The 13,009-nt window shown below is 32.2% G+C and overlaps 1 protein-coding gene across 2 annotated transcripts in view; it reads right to left on the bottom strand.

The window, feature by feature from the left end:
• Window positions 1–13,009, bottom strand: part of ADAM32 (ADAM metallopeptidase domain 32) — a 145,788-nt gene that overhangs the window by 47,513 nt on the left and 85,266 nt on the right. The window contains exons 13-14 of one of the 2 annotated variants that reach the window (XM_087856383.1): window positions 6,244–6,336; window positions 4,641–4,836 (exon numbers count right to left, since the gene is read on the bottom strand). In XM_087856383.1, coding sequence (XP_087712509.1) covers window positions 4,641–4,836; window positions 6,244–6,336 — 289 coding nt within the window. The remainder of the gene's footprint in view (window positions 1–4,640; window positions 4,837–6,243; window positions 6,337–13,009) is intronic. The other variant, XM_087856381.1, reaches the window with a different exon arrangement.

Genomic DNA, 13,009 nt, shown 5'->3' on the forward strand with positions numbered 1-13,009 from the left:
AAGTCTTAGCAAATTTAAGACTGAAACCATACAAAGTAACTTTTCCAACAACAAAAATATGGAACTAAAAATTAATAATGGAAGAAAATCTGGAAAACTCACCAATACACGGAAATTAGAGAACATGTTCTGAAACAACCAGTAGGTCAAAGAAGAAATCAAACATGAAATCAAAAAATATACTGAAACAAATGAAAATGGAAGAACAACATATCGAAATCTATGGGATTCTGCAAAGCAGTTCTAACAGGGAAGTTTATAGCAATAAACACCTCCAAATAAGAAAAAAGAAAGGTCTCAAACAACCTAACTCTATACCTCAAGGAAAATGAAAAAAGAAGAAACAAGCCACCAGATTAGCAGATGGAAAGAAATAACAAAGAGCAGACTAGAAATGAATTAAATAGGGATGAGAAAAACAATAAAAAGATTAACAAAATAAGAGCTGGGTTCTTGAAAAGACACACAAAATTGACAAATATCCAACTAGACTAAGAAAAAAAGAAGACTCAAATAAATAATCATAAAATAGAGACATTATAACTGATAACATAACACACAAAGGATCATCAGCAACTTTTATGAACAATATATGCTGACAAATTGGATAACCTAGAAAAAGTAGATAAATTCCTAGAAACATAACCAACCAATACTAAATCATGAAAAAACAGAAAATCACAACAGACCAATAGTGAACGAGACAGAATCAGTAATCGAAAACCTCCCAACGTAAAAAAGGCCAAACCAGATACTCTCCCTGGTGAATTATACCAAACACTTAAAGAAGAATTAATGCCAATCATTCTCAAACTCTTCCAAAAAACTGAAGAGGAGAGAACATTTCCAAATTCATCCTATGAGGTCAGCTTTATCTTGATACCAAAGTCAAATAAGACTATAAGGAGAAAACTATAGACAAACACCTCTAATGAATACAGATGTAAAAATTCTCAACAAAATATTGCTAAACTAAATTCAACAGAACATTAAAAGAACCAAACACCATTATCAAACGGTATTTATCTCTGGAATGCAAGGATAGTTCTACATATGCAAATAAATAACTGTGATATACCTCATTAATAGAATGAAAGATAAAAGATCATAAGTACCTCTCAATAAATACAGAAAAAGCATTTGACAAAATACAACATCCTTTCATGATAAAAATAACCAGCAAATTGAGTACAGAAGGAACATACCTTAACACACAAATGCCACATATAATAAACCCACAGCCAACATCATACTCAACTGTGAAAAGCTGAAAGCTTTTCCTCTAAGATGAGGAATAAGACAAAGGTGCTTATTCACACCACTCCTATTCAACATAGTAACAGAAGTTGTAATGAGAGATGTCAGGAAAGAAAAACAATAAAAGGCATCCAAATTGGAAAGGAAGAAGTAAAACTGCCTTGTAGAAAATATAATCTTATATAGAGAAAGTCCTAAAGACCCAATCAAAAAGGTGTGTTAGAACTATTAAATTCAGTCACTCTGTAGGGTACAAAATCAACATACAGAAATCATTTGAATTTCTATACATTAATAACAAAACACCTGAAAAAGAAATAAAGATAACAATACCATTCTCACTAGCATCGAAATCAATAAAATACTTCAGAATAAATTTAATCAAGTAAGTGAGAGATCTGTACCCTGAAAATTACAAGACTTTCATGAAAAAAACTAAGATACAAAAGAAAAGATATCTTGTGTTCCTGGATCAGAAGAATTATGGTGTTAAAATGTCAGTACTACCCAATACCATCTGTAGTTTCAACGTAATCTATATTACGTTGCACAATCCAAGAGGCCATAATTACCATAATTTCAGAAAGAGAAAAAATTCCTAAAATTTGTATGGAACCACAGAAACTTTGAAAAGCCAAAGAAATCTTGAGAAAAAACAAAACTAGAGGTACACAATTTCAATTATACTCCAAAGCTGCAATAATTGTAACAGACCAATGGAACAATGGAGAAACCAGAACCAAACCCCGTGTATATGCTCAACAAATATTTGATAAGGGAGCAAAAATACTCAATGGGGAAAGGAGAATCTATTCCATAAATGACATTGGAAAACAGGATATTCACATGTAAAACAATAAAAGTAAACCCCTAGTTTACACAAGTCACAAAAATTAACTTGAAATAGATTAAAGACTTAAATGTAAGAACGAACACCATAAAAATCCTAGAAGATGACATAGGGAAAAAGCACTGACACTGACATTGTTGTTGGCAATCGCTTTTTAGATATGACACCAAAGCACATGTAACAAAAACAAGAAGTAATAAATGGAATTTTAGCAAACTAACAGGATCCTACAAAGCAAAAGAAACAATCAAGAAATGAAGACAATCTATGGAATGGGAGAGAATATCTGCAAATCATGTATCTGGTAAGGAAAATGTCCAAAATATATAAAGAACTTGTAAAACTCAATAGCAAAAACCCAAACAAATTTATTTAGGGATGAGCAAAGGAATACAATAGACTATTTTAAAAGACATAAAAATAGCCAAAGGTACATGAAAATATGCTCAATATATCACTAATATCAGAGAAATGCAAACCAAAACCACAATGAGAAAACTTACATTTATTAGAATGGCTCTCATCAAAAACTCAAGAAATAACAAATGTTGGCAAAAATACAGGGAAAATGAAACACTTATGCACTGTTGGTAGAAATGTACATTGATATAGCCACTATGAATAGCAGTATGGAGGTTCCTCAAAAAGTTAAAAGTAGAACTACTATTATGATCCAGCAATCCCATTTCTAATCCACCTCAGATCCACAGGAAACGAAAACAGGATCTTGAATAGAAATCTGCATACTTATGTTTATATCAGCATGATTCACAATAGGCAAGATATGGAAACAGTGTCTATCAAGGGATGGATCGATAAAGAAAATGTAGTATTTATATAAAATAACATTTTATTCAGTCATGAGGAAGAAAGAAATCCTTCCATTTGTGCCAACACTGATAAACCTGTGGGCATTATGTTAAGTGAAAGAAGTTAGACAAGGAAAGACAAATGTTCTATAGTATTGCTTATATGTGAAATCACCAAAAAAAAAACCCATAAAAAACAAAACTGACTCAAGGAAACAAAGAGTACATAGCCTGTGATTACCATAAGCTGGTAGGTGGGGGAAAGGGAGAGATGCTTGTCAAAGGGTACTAATTTCTAGTCATAAGATGAATTAAGTTCTGGGGTTCTAATGATGATTCTACTTAATAATACTGTATTACATCCTTGAAAGTTACTAGGAGAAAAGATTTTAAATGTTCTCACCACAAAAAGAAATGGTAATTATAGGACATGATGGGGGTGTTAGCTAACAATATGGTGGTAATCATTTTGCAATATATAAGCATATCAAATCAACATGTTATATACCTTAAAATGACAAAATGTTATAGATCAATTATATCTCAATAAAGCTGCAGAAGGCAGTAAGGGTCAGGAAAGACTTAAGACCTGAAACTGTAAAACTACAAGAAGAAAACAGGGGGAAACCACTTGAACACTGTTCTAACACAGTATTTTAGATACGACATAAGAGCACAGACAACAAAAACAAAAATAGACAAGTGGGGCTGCATCAAACTAAAAAACTTTTTTAAAAAATATTTATTTTTAGAGTGAGAGAGCAAGGGAGGAGGGACAGAAGGAGAGAATCTTTCAAGTAGACTCCCCACTGAGCAGGGAGCCTGACGTGGGGCTGGACCCAAGACCCATGAGATCATGACCTAAGCTGAAACCAAGAGTCAGACACTCAACCGACTGAGCCACCCAGGCACCCCCAAACTAAAAAACTTCTTAATAAATGAGACCTATAGGAGAAATATTTGCAAACCATGTATCTGATAAGGGGTTAATCTACAAAATATGTAATGACTCGTAATAACGCAAGAGCAAAAACAAATAATGAGATTTAAAAATAGCAAAAGACCTGAATAGACATTTCTTAAAAGAAGACATACAAATGACCATCAGATTTATGAAAAAGTGCTCAGCATCACTAATCATCAGAAAAATGCAAATCAAAACCACAACTTACACCTTTTAGGATAGCTATTATCAAAAAGATAAAAAATAACAAGTGCTAGCAAAGATGTGGAGAAAGGGAAACCTTTGTCCACTGTTGCTGGGAATGAATTTGGCACAGCCATAATGGAAAACTGTATATAGACTACTCAAAAATTAAAAATGAACTACATTATGATCAAGCAATTTCATTTCTTGGTATATATATATGTAACTAATATGTTAAGTACCTTGATTGTGGCAATTATTTCATAAAACATCAAAACATCAATTCATATACCTTAAATATGTATCTTTCTTTGTCAGTTATACCTTAATAAAGTTTGAAAAAATAAAAGTACAGATATTAAAGAATTTAAATATACATAATTTAAATTACACATACATACATATGTATATAATTATGTATATAATTATATATGTGTGTACATATGTACATTTCTATAATTATATTTATAAATGTAATATGCATATACACACACATATATAATTATATATAATTAATTTCTACTTGTCATATAAAAATATGAAGTACCAACTATGCAGATACTACAAACAATAATACCTTTTCCAAATGTGATCTCACAACGTGCATCTGTATCATGGCAGACTCCATCATAACATACATATTGTTGATTACATGTCTGTCCATTCTTTACAGTTATATCATATGGACAGTCTGGTGAGTTTCCATCACAAAACTCAGGAAAATCACATTGTCGATGTTTTTGTCCCCTACATTGAACACCTGCTCTTTCGATCTAATAGAAATTAAAATATAAAAAAATAAAGCATTACATTTAAGATTGCTGTGTTTTTCAATATTTGTTTCAAAATTGTTCTATTTTTAAATTAATTTTATTTATAGTTTAATGATCTATTTATTCATTAGTGTCTATTAGTACCTTCTTTGTATAAAGCATTATGCTTATCATATTGGAAAAAATGTTATCAACTACAACAGGAAATAAGCATATACACATGGAAAAGTATAACACAAATATGATGTGATGACAGCCAAAGTTCTGTTTGTGTTTCAGTGAAAGGGAGGAAAAATCATGTTTACCCTGAAATAATTATTTCTTGGGTGAAAACAGTGTAATTCAACAATTTCCAAATAAAATATACTAATTCAAAGCATATTTTGTAAGTATGGAATATTTGTAATTCTATGACAGGTGTGATACATAAATAACTGAGAATTAATCGAGGAAAACAAAAGGGTAGTTAAAGAGGCAGTTCTTAGAGAAGAAACTCAATCATGATTGTTATGCTGAATTATCCTGTAGTTAATTAACACTTTCATATATAGAATCTGAAAATGTATATAAACAGTCTTAAAGGGGCATCTATCTCATACTTCTTAATTGATGATTTCCAATTGACAATAAAAAGATCACAGAGGTAAGAATGTAATCACATGATAAGATTCTAGAAAAAAATAACAAAACTGCCTTAGTCGAGGATAGTCAACAACACAGAACCCATGGTAGGTAGTTCAATAAAGGGATTGTCATATGACAAATCTGTTACAAATATATTGCAGGAGCTGAAAAGGAAAATGGGACAAAAGTCAACATCTTCAACATATAAACTAGTATGGGATCTTTCAATTAAATGATCTTCGAATAAATAAGTTTGTAATTTAAACTTTGTGATAATGTAGCATTTAGAAAGTGCTATTCTAGTAAGTTTCATTATTTATACATTTATGGGAAACTGCAGTGTCTTTCAATTACATACCTACAGATACCTATCACAACCAGCAACAATATTTTTATTTCTAAAAATATAAATAATGGATAGAGTAAATAAAAAGTCCCATTTAAGGGAGATCTTCTGTATTGAAAATTGTATGATAGCTCTCAATCAAGGCTTAAGAAGAACAGCATCAAATTAGGCTGAATAATGGTATAAGAAGAAAACCTGAACATCCAATTAAGGTTCACAAAATCAGAAATCTGATTCTGAATCTAATATATTTTTCTTTATTTGAAAGTTCACTTATTTTTTAAGTTTTAATTTAAATTCGTTAGTTAACATAAAGTATAATATTAGTTTCAGAAAGTTCATTTATTTTTATTTACAGCTATAGGCCTAAGTGATTTAAAGTATCTAAGACATGATTCATTATATACTTAGAAGATATTAATAAATTTAAGTCTTACTTGACAGTTCCTGCAGCATAATCCTACATCACACCGTGATCCTGGTTTCAGTGTACAAGTTCGAAAATTACAACAGCTAACAGCTCCACATTGCTATGAATTAATGGAATGCACAAGCAAGAATACATCATGATACTAATATAAACTTTGGCAGGAACTATATTTACTGGGCTTTTTTTTTTTAGTTTTGGGGAAGAATATGAATGCCGTCAATATTTGTATTTCTGCATCTCTAAACAATTAAAACACTAAAGTAAGACTTTCACTTCAGGTCAAAACAGAGTAACTGGTACCAAGCAACTCTTACTCAACTAGAAAACTAGGAAAAATATATGAAACAACTTTTTTCAGAAATTAGAGAATAGTAAGAGACAGCAGAATGGTGGTTAATACTGTCTGGAGGGTGGGAAAAAAGGGGAAATACGGTTCAAAAGGTAAAAATTTTCATTTAAGAATGAATTAGTTTTCAGGATCCACTGTACAGCATGATGACTATAGTTAACAATACTGTATTGTACACTTGAAATTTGCTAAGAGGATAGATAAAGTGTTCTCACCAAATAAAAAAAAAACAGTAACTGTGTGAAGTGATGGATATGTTAATTAGTTTGATTGTAGGAATCATTTCAGAAGGTATACATATACCAAAACATCATGTGGAACACCTTAAAAACATAACTTTTACTTGTTAGTCATACTTCAATAATGCTGGGGAGGGGGTATGTAGAGTTTATGCCCACCGCAGTGTTAGAACGTTCCCAAAATTTCTCTCAGTACTTACACCAAACACAAGTTCAATGGATTTCCAAAACCACTCACAGATTTGGTAATTTACTAGAAGGACTCACACAAACTCACTGAAAGCTGTTATATTTACAGTTATGATTTATTATACAGAAAAGATGCAAATTAAAATTAGCCAAGAGAAGAAGCAACTAGGACAGAAGCCAGGAAAACCTCATACTGCCATCACCCCAGGGAATTACGGACATAATACTCTCCCAAAACTGATGTTTGAAATTCCTGACTTATGCTATGAGGCCAGGGTTACTCTAACACCAAACCCAGAGACATTACAAAAAAGGAAAATTACAGACCAGTATCTCTCATAATCATTCAAACATCAATGAATTCATCATATTGACAGGCTGAAGAAGAAAAACCATATGACTGTAACAATTGATGTAGAAAAAGCATTTAACAAAATCCAATACTCACTTAATGAATTATACAAAATATTAGCAAACTAGGAATAGAGAGGAACTTCCTAAATTTGATAGTGAACATACAGAGAAAACCTACAGCTAATATCATATATACAGTGAGAAACTATAAGCTTTCCCCCTGAGATCAGGATCAAGACAAGGATGGTCCTCACCACTCCTTTCAACATCTTACTGGAAGTTCTAGCTGATGTAGTAAGACAAGAAAATGAAATGAAAAATATACAGGTTGAGAAGGAAGAAAACAAAAACGTGTTTCTTCCATATATTCTGTGATTGGCTATGTAAAGAAAATCCCAAATGATTGATCAAAAAGCAAAAAAAAAAAATCTCCTGGACTAATAATTTATTATAGCAAGATTGCTGGACACAAAGTTAATAAACAAAAGTCAATTGTTGGGACACCTGGGTGGCTCAGTCAATTAAGTGTCTGCCTTCAGTTCAGGTCATGATCCTGGGGTTCTGAGATCGAGCCCCACATTGGGCTCCCTGCTCAGCAGGGAGCCTGCTTCTCCCTCACCCTCTGCTTCTGCTTGTGCTCATGCTCTCTCTCTGGCTTAGTCAAATAAATAAAATCTTTTGAAAAAAAAGTCAATTGTTTTCCTGTATTCCAACAATGAAAAATGGGAATTTGAATAAAAAACATGATGCCATTTATATTAGCACTAAAATAATGAAGTATTTGGGAATAGTTCTAACAAACTATTACAGAATCTGTATGAGAAAAACTACAAAACTCTGAAGAAAGAAATCAAAGAAGGCATAAATAAATGGAGAGATATTCCATGCTCATGGATAGGAAGACTCAATATTGTTAAGATGTCAGTTCTTCCCAATTTTATCTACAGATTTGATGCAATTTCAATAAAAATTCCAGCAAGTTATTCTGTAGATATTGACAAATTGATTCTAAAGTTTATATGGAGATGCAAAAAAATGCTGAATAGTCACATAATACTGAAGAGAAGGAAGAGGAAGAAGAAGGAAAAGGAGGAGGAGGAAAAGAAGAAGAAAAAAATGAGGAAAAAAACTGAAGAACTGACAACACCTGACTTCAAAACTTAGTATAAATTATAATGACAGTATAGTATTCACAAAAAAATGAACAAACAAATCACTGGAACAAAATAAAAACCCCAGAAACAGACCAACACAGATAATAAATCTTTAACTCCACTTACAATGGAGTAAATGCAGCTCAATGGAGAATGGATAGTCTTTCCAACAAATGCTGCTAGAAAAACTGGACATTCACATGGAAAATAATGACTAGACACTGACTCTACCTTTCACAAAAAATAACTCAAAATGGATCATAAATTAAATGTAAAATGTAAAGCCATAAAACCTCTAGGAAGGTAGATTTAAGAGAGTAGATCTTACCACTCTGAGTAGTAAATAAATAGGAATAATACCAATCTTAAATAAATTCTTCCAGAGAGTACTGAGTTCATAATTGCCTTGATGCTTAAACCAGAAAATATTAAAAGAAAAGAAAAAGAAAAAACTGCAGACTGCAATCCCTTTGTGAAGGTAAGTGCTGTCATCCCAAACAAAATATCAGCAAATTAAATCTAGCTCTATATATACTGAATAATGCAAGTGAAGCTAATGTCAGAATGCATGGTTGGGGGGGCGCCTGGATGGTGCAGTCATTAAGCGTCTGCCTTCAGCTCAGGGCGTGATCCCGATACTCTGGGATCGAGCCCCACATCAGGCTCCTCTGCTGGGAGCCTGCTTCTTCCTCTCCCGCTCCCCCTGCTTGTGTTCCCTCTCTCGCTGGCTGTCTCTCTCTGTCAAATAAATAAATAAAATCTTAAAAAAAAAAAAAAGAATGCATGGTTGGGTTAGCATTCAAAAACCAATCAATGAAATGCACCATATTAATTAATGAATTAATTTTAAAAAGGAGAAAACTCATTTGAATCAGCTCAATAGACACAAAAATAAGATACTGGACAAAATTCAACACTAATTCTTGATTTGAGACTCTCAGCTAACTAGAAATAGAAAGGAACTTATTCAAAATGCTAAGGGTACTTATTTACCAAAAAAGCTTTTGTCTAACATTACATTTAGTGGTGAAAGTCAGAAAGCTTCCCCCCCCAAATAAAAACAAAGCAAAGACCATTCTCAACATTTCTAATTGACACTAGATCCAACGTGAATTCACAAAAGTCAATTGTATTTTATATATTAGCAATGGATAATTGTTAAACAAAATTTTAAAACAATGCTACAGAAACAAGTAAACTATAGAAAAACTAAATGAAGAAGAAGAAGAAGAGCTAAATAAGTGGAGATATATAGCATGTACATTGATTGACAGACTCAATTTTAATAGAAAAAGTAATTCTCCCAAGATTGATATATGAATACCACACAATTCCAATAAAGTCCCTACATTCACATGCTGATTCTCAAATTTATATGGAAATACAAATGCCTCAGAAAAATAAAACTATCCTGGAAAAAAGGAACAAAGTTGGTTGATTCACATTACCTGTTTTCAAGATTTACTGTGAAAATACATTAAATAAAACAGTGTAGTGCATAAGTATGGTTACATAAATAAACAGAAAAGAATCCAGAGATAGACACACATGTATAGTAATTTACTTTCATAAGAATGCTAAGGTAATACAATAGTGAATATAGTCATTTTAACAAATACTGCTAGAAAAATTTGATATTCAAATGGAGCATAATGAACCTCAAAAAAATCTTCCCAAACACAAAAACACAACCAAAATGGATCAAAGACTAAATGTGAGTGATAATTTTAAAACTTCTCATAGAAAACATAGGAGAAGATATTCATGACCTTGAGTAAGCAAAGATTTCCTAGCACAAAAAAAGGATGACCATAGAAGAAAAAAAATAATAAATTGGTCTTCATAAAAAATAAAAAATCCCTGCTATTCAAAGATGCTGTTAAGCAACCAAAAAGGTAATACATAGATTGGAAACAAATATTTGTAATATACATGTCTAACAAAGGACTAGTATCCATCCCATAGGAAAAAAACTCTTACAAATCAATAATAAAAAAACAAACAACTTAATGGTTAACAAGAACATGAGAACATGCTCAACATTATTATACTCAAAGAAAATACAAACCAAAACCATTGTAATGGCTAAAATTTAAAAGGCTGCAACATCACATTTTGGTGATGATGTGGAGGAAATTAAGTTTCATATGTTGCTGATAAGAGTGTAAAATAATACAACACTTTGGAAAATAGTTTGCCAGTTTCTCATGAACATACACTTATATGATCCAGCAATTCTAGTTTTAGGAATTTGGAATAATGGCCCACCACTGTTAACAACTCAAATATCCATTAGCAGGTAAATGAAAAAACAGATTATCTTCTATTTAACAACAAAGTATTACACAAAATACAAAGGAAGAAACAATTGTGACATAAAACAACGCTGAATGAATCTCAAAACACAGTATTGAAAGGAAGAAGCCGGGGCACCTGGCTGGCTCAGTCAGAAGAGTATGTGACTCTTCATCTCAGGGTCATGAGTTCAAGCCCTACATTGGGTATAGAGATTACCTAAATAAACAAATAAATAAACAGAAAGTAAGTAAGAAAGAGAGAGAGAAGGGGAGAGGGGGGAAGAAAGGATAGATATGTACTGTATCATTCTATTCAGACACTTTTTAGATTAGGTAAAACTGATAATCAGAGGTTTTCCTGAACAGGTATCACAATCTCAGATTTCAAGATATAGTACAAAGCTATAGTAATCAAAGCAGTATGGTACTGACACAAAAACAGACACTTAGATCAATGAAACAGAATACAAAGTTCAGGGGCGCCTGGGTGGCGCAGTCGTTAAGCGTCTGCCTTCGGCTCAGGGCGTGATCCCAGCATTCTGGAATCGAGCCCCACATCAGGCTCTTCTGTTAGGAGCCTGCTTCTTCCTCTCCCACTCCCCCCGCTTGTGTTCCCTCTCTCGCTGGCTGTCTCTGTCAAATAAATAAAATCTTAAAAAAAATAAATAAAAAATAAAAAAAGAATACAAAGTTCAGAACTAAAGCTCAGCCACACTTATATGGGTCATTGATCTAAAACAAAGGAGGCAAGAATATACAATGTGGAAAAGACAGAATCTTCAACACTTTAGTGTTAGGAAAATTGGAGAGCTACATGCAAAAGAATAAAACTGGACAACTTTCTTACACCATACACAAAAATAATCTCAGAGTAGATTAAGAAACTACATGTGAGACCAACCTGAAACCATAAAACTCCTAGAAGAAAACATAGGCAGTAATTTCTTTGACACAGGCATAGAAACATTTTTCCAGATATGTATCCTCTGGCAAGGGAAAAAAAGCAAAATTAAACTACCGGGGCTACACCAAAATAAAAAGCTTCTGCACAGCTAAGGAAACCATCAATGAAACAAGAGGGCACCTGCTGAATGGGATAAGATATTTGCAAATTATATATCCAATAAGGGATTAATATCCAAAATATATTTAGAACTTATACACTTCAACACCAAAAAAAACCCTCCAATTAAAAAATGGGCAGTGGACCTGAATAGACATTTCTCCAAAGAAGACATACAGATGGCCAAGAGACACATGAAGAGATACTGAACATCACTCATCATCATGGAAATGCAAATCAAAACCATAATGAGATATCACTTTACACCTGTCAGAATGGCTAAAATCAAAAACATAAGATAACATGTGTTGGTAAAAATGTGGGAAAATATAACTTGCATTGTTTAGAAATGCAAATTGTTGTAACCATTGTAGAAAACAGTATGGAGTTTCCTCAAGAAATTAAAAATAGAAATATCAAAGAAACCCATAATTCTACTACAATGTACTTACACAAAGAAAACAAAAACGCTAATTCAAAAAGATATGTGCACCACTATGTTTATAGTTGAATTACTTATAATAGCCAAGATATGGCAGCAACTCAAGTGTCCTATGACAGATGAATGGACAAAGAAGATGTGGGAGATTCTATATCTATAGATATAATAGAATATAAATAGATAGATGATAGATGATAGATAGATAGATAGAGATAGATGATAGATAGATAGATAGATAGATAGATAGATAGATAGATAGATAGATATAATGGAATATTACTTATCCACAAACAAAACAATAAAATCCTGCCATTTGTGACAACATGGATAGACCTAGAGGATATAATGCTAAATGAAACAAGTCAGTCAGAGAAAGACAAATACCATATGATTTCACTCATATGTGGAATTTAAGAAACAAATCAACAACAACAATAAAAAGACAAACAAAAAAACAGAGAAAAAATGGTGGTTGCTAGAGGGGGAGTAGGCAGAGGAATGGAGAAAACAGATAAAGAGGATTAAGAGTACACTTATTATGATGAGCACCAAGAAATGCATAGAATTATTGAATCATACTATGGTCCTGAAAATACCATAACACTGTATGTTAATTATATTTTAAGAGAAAGAAATTAGGAGAAAAATAAATTAAGAAATTAAAGAAAGAGAGAGAGAGAAAGAGA

This window comes from Ursus americanus, chromosome 27 (assembly GCF_024610735.1).
Source record: "Ursus americanus isolate L20-20 chromosome 27, mUrsAme1.1.p, whole genome shotgun sequence".
In the NCBI taxonomy this organism is placed as follows: domain Eukaryota; kingdom Metazoa; phylum Chordata; class Mammalia; order Carnivora; family Ursidae; genus Ursus; species Ursus americanus.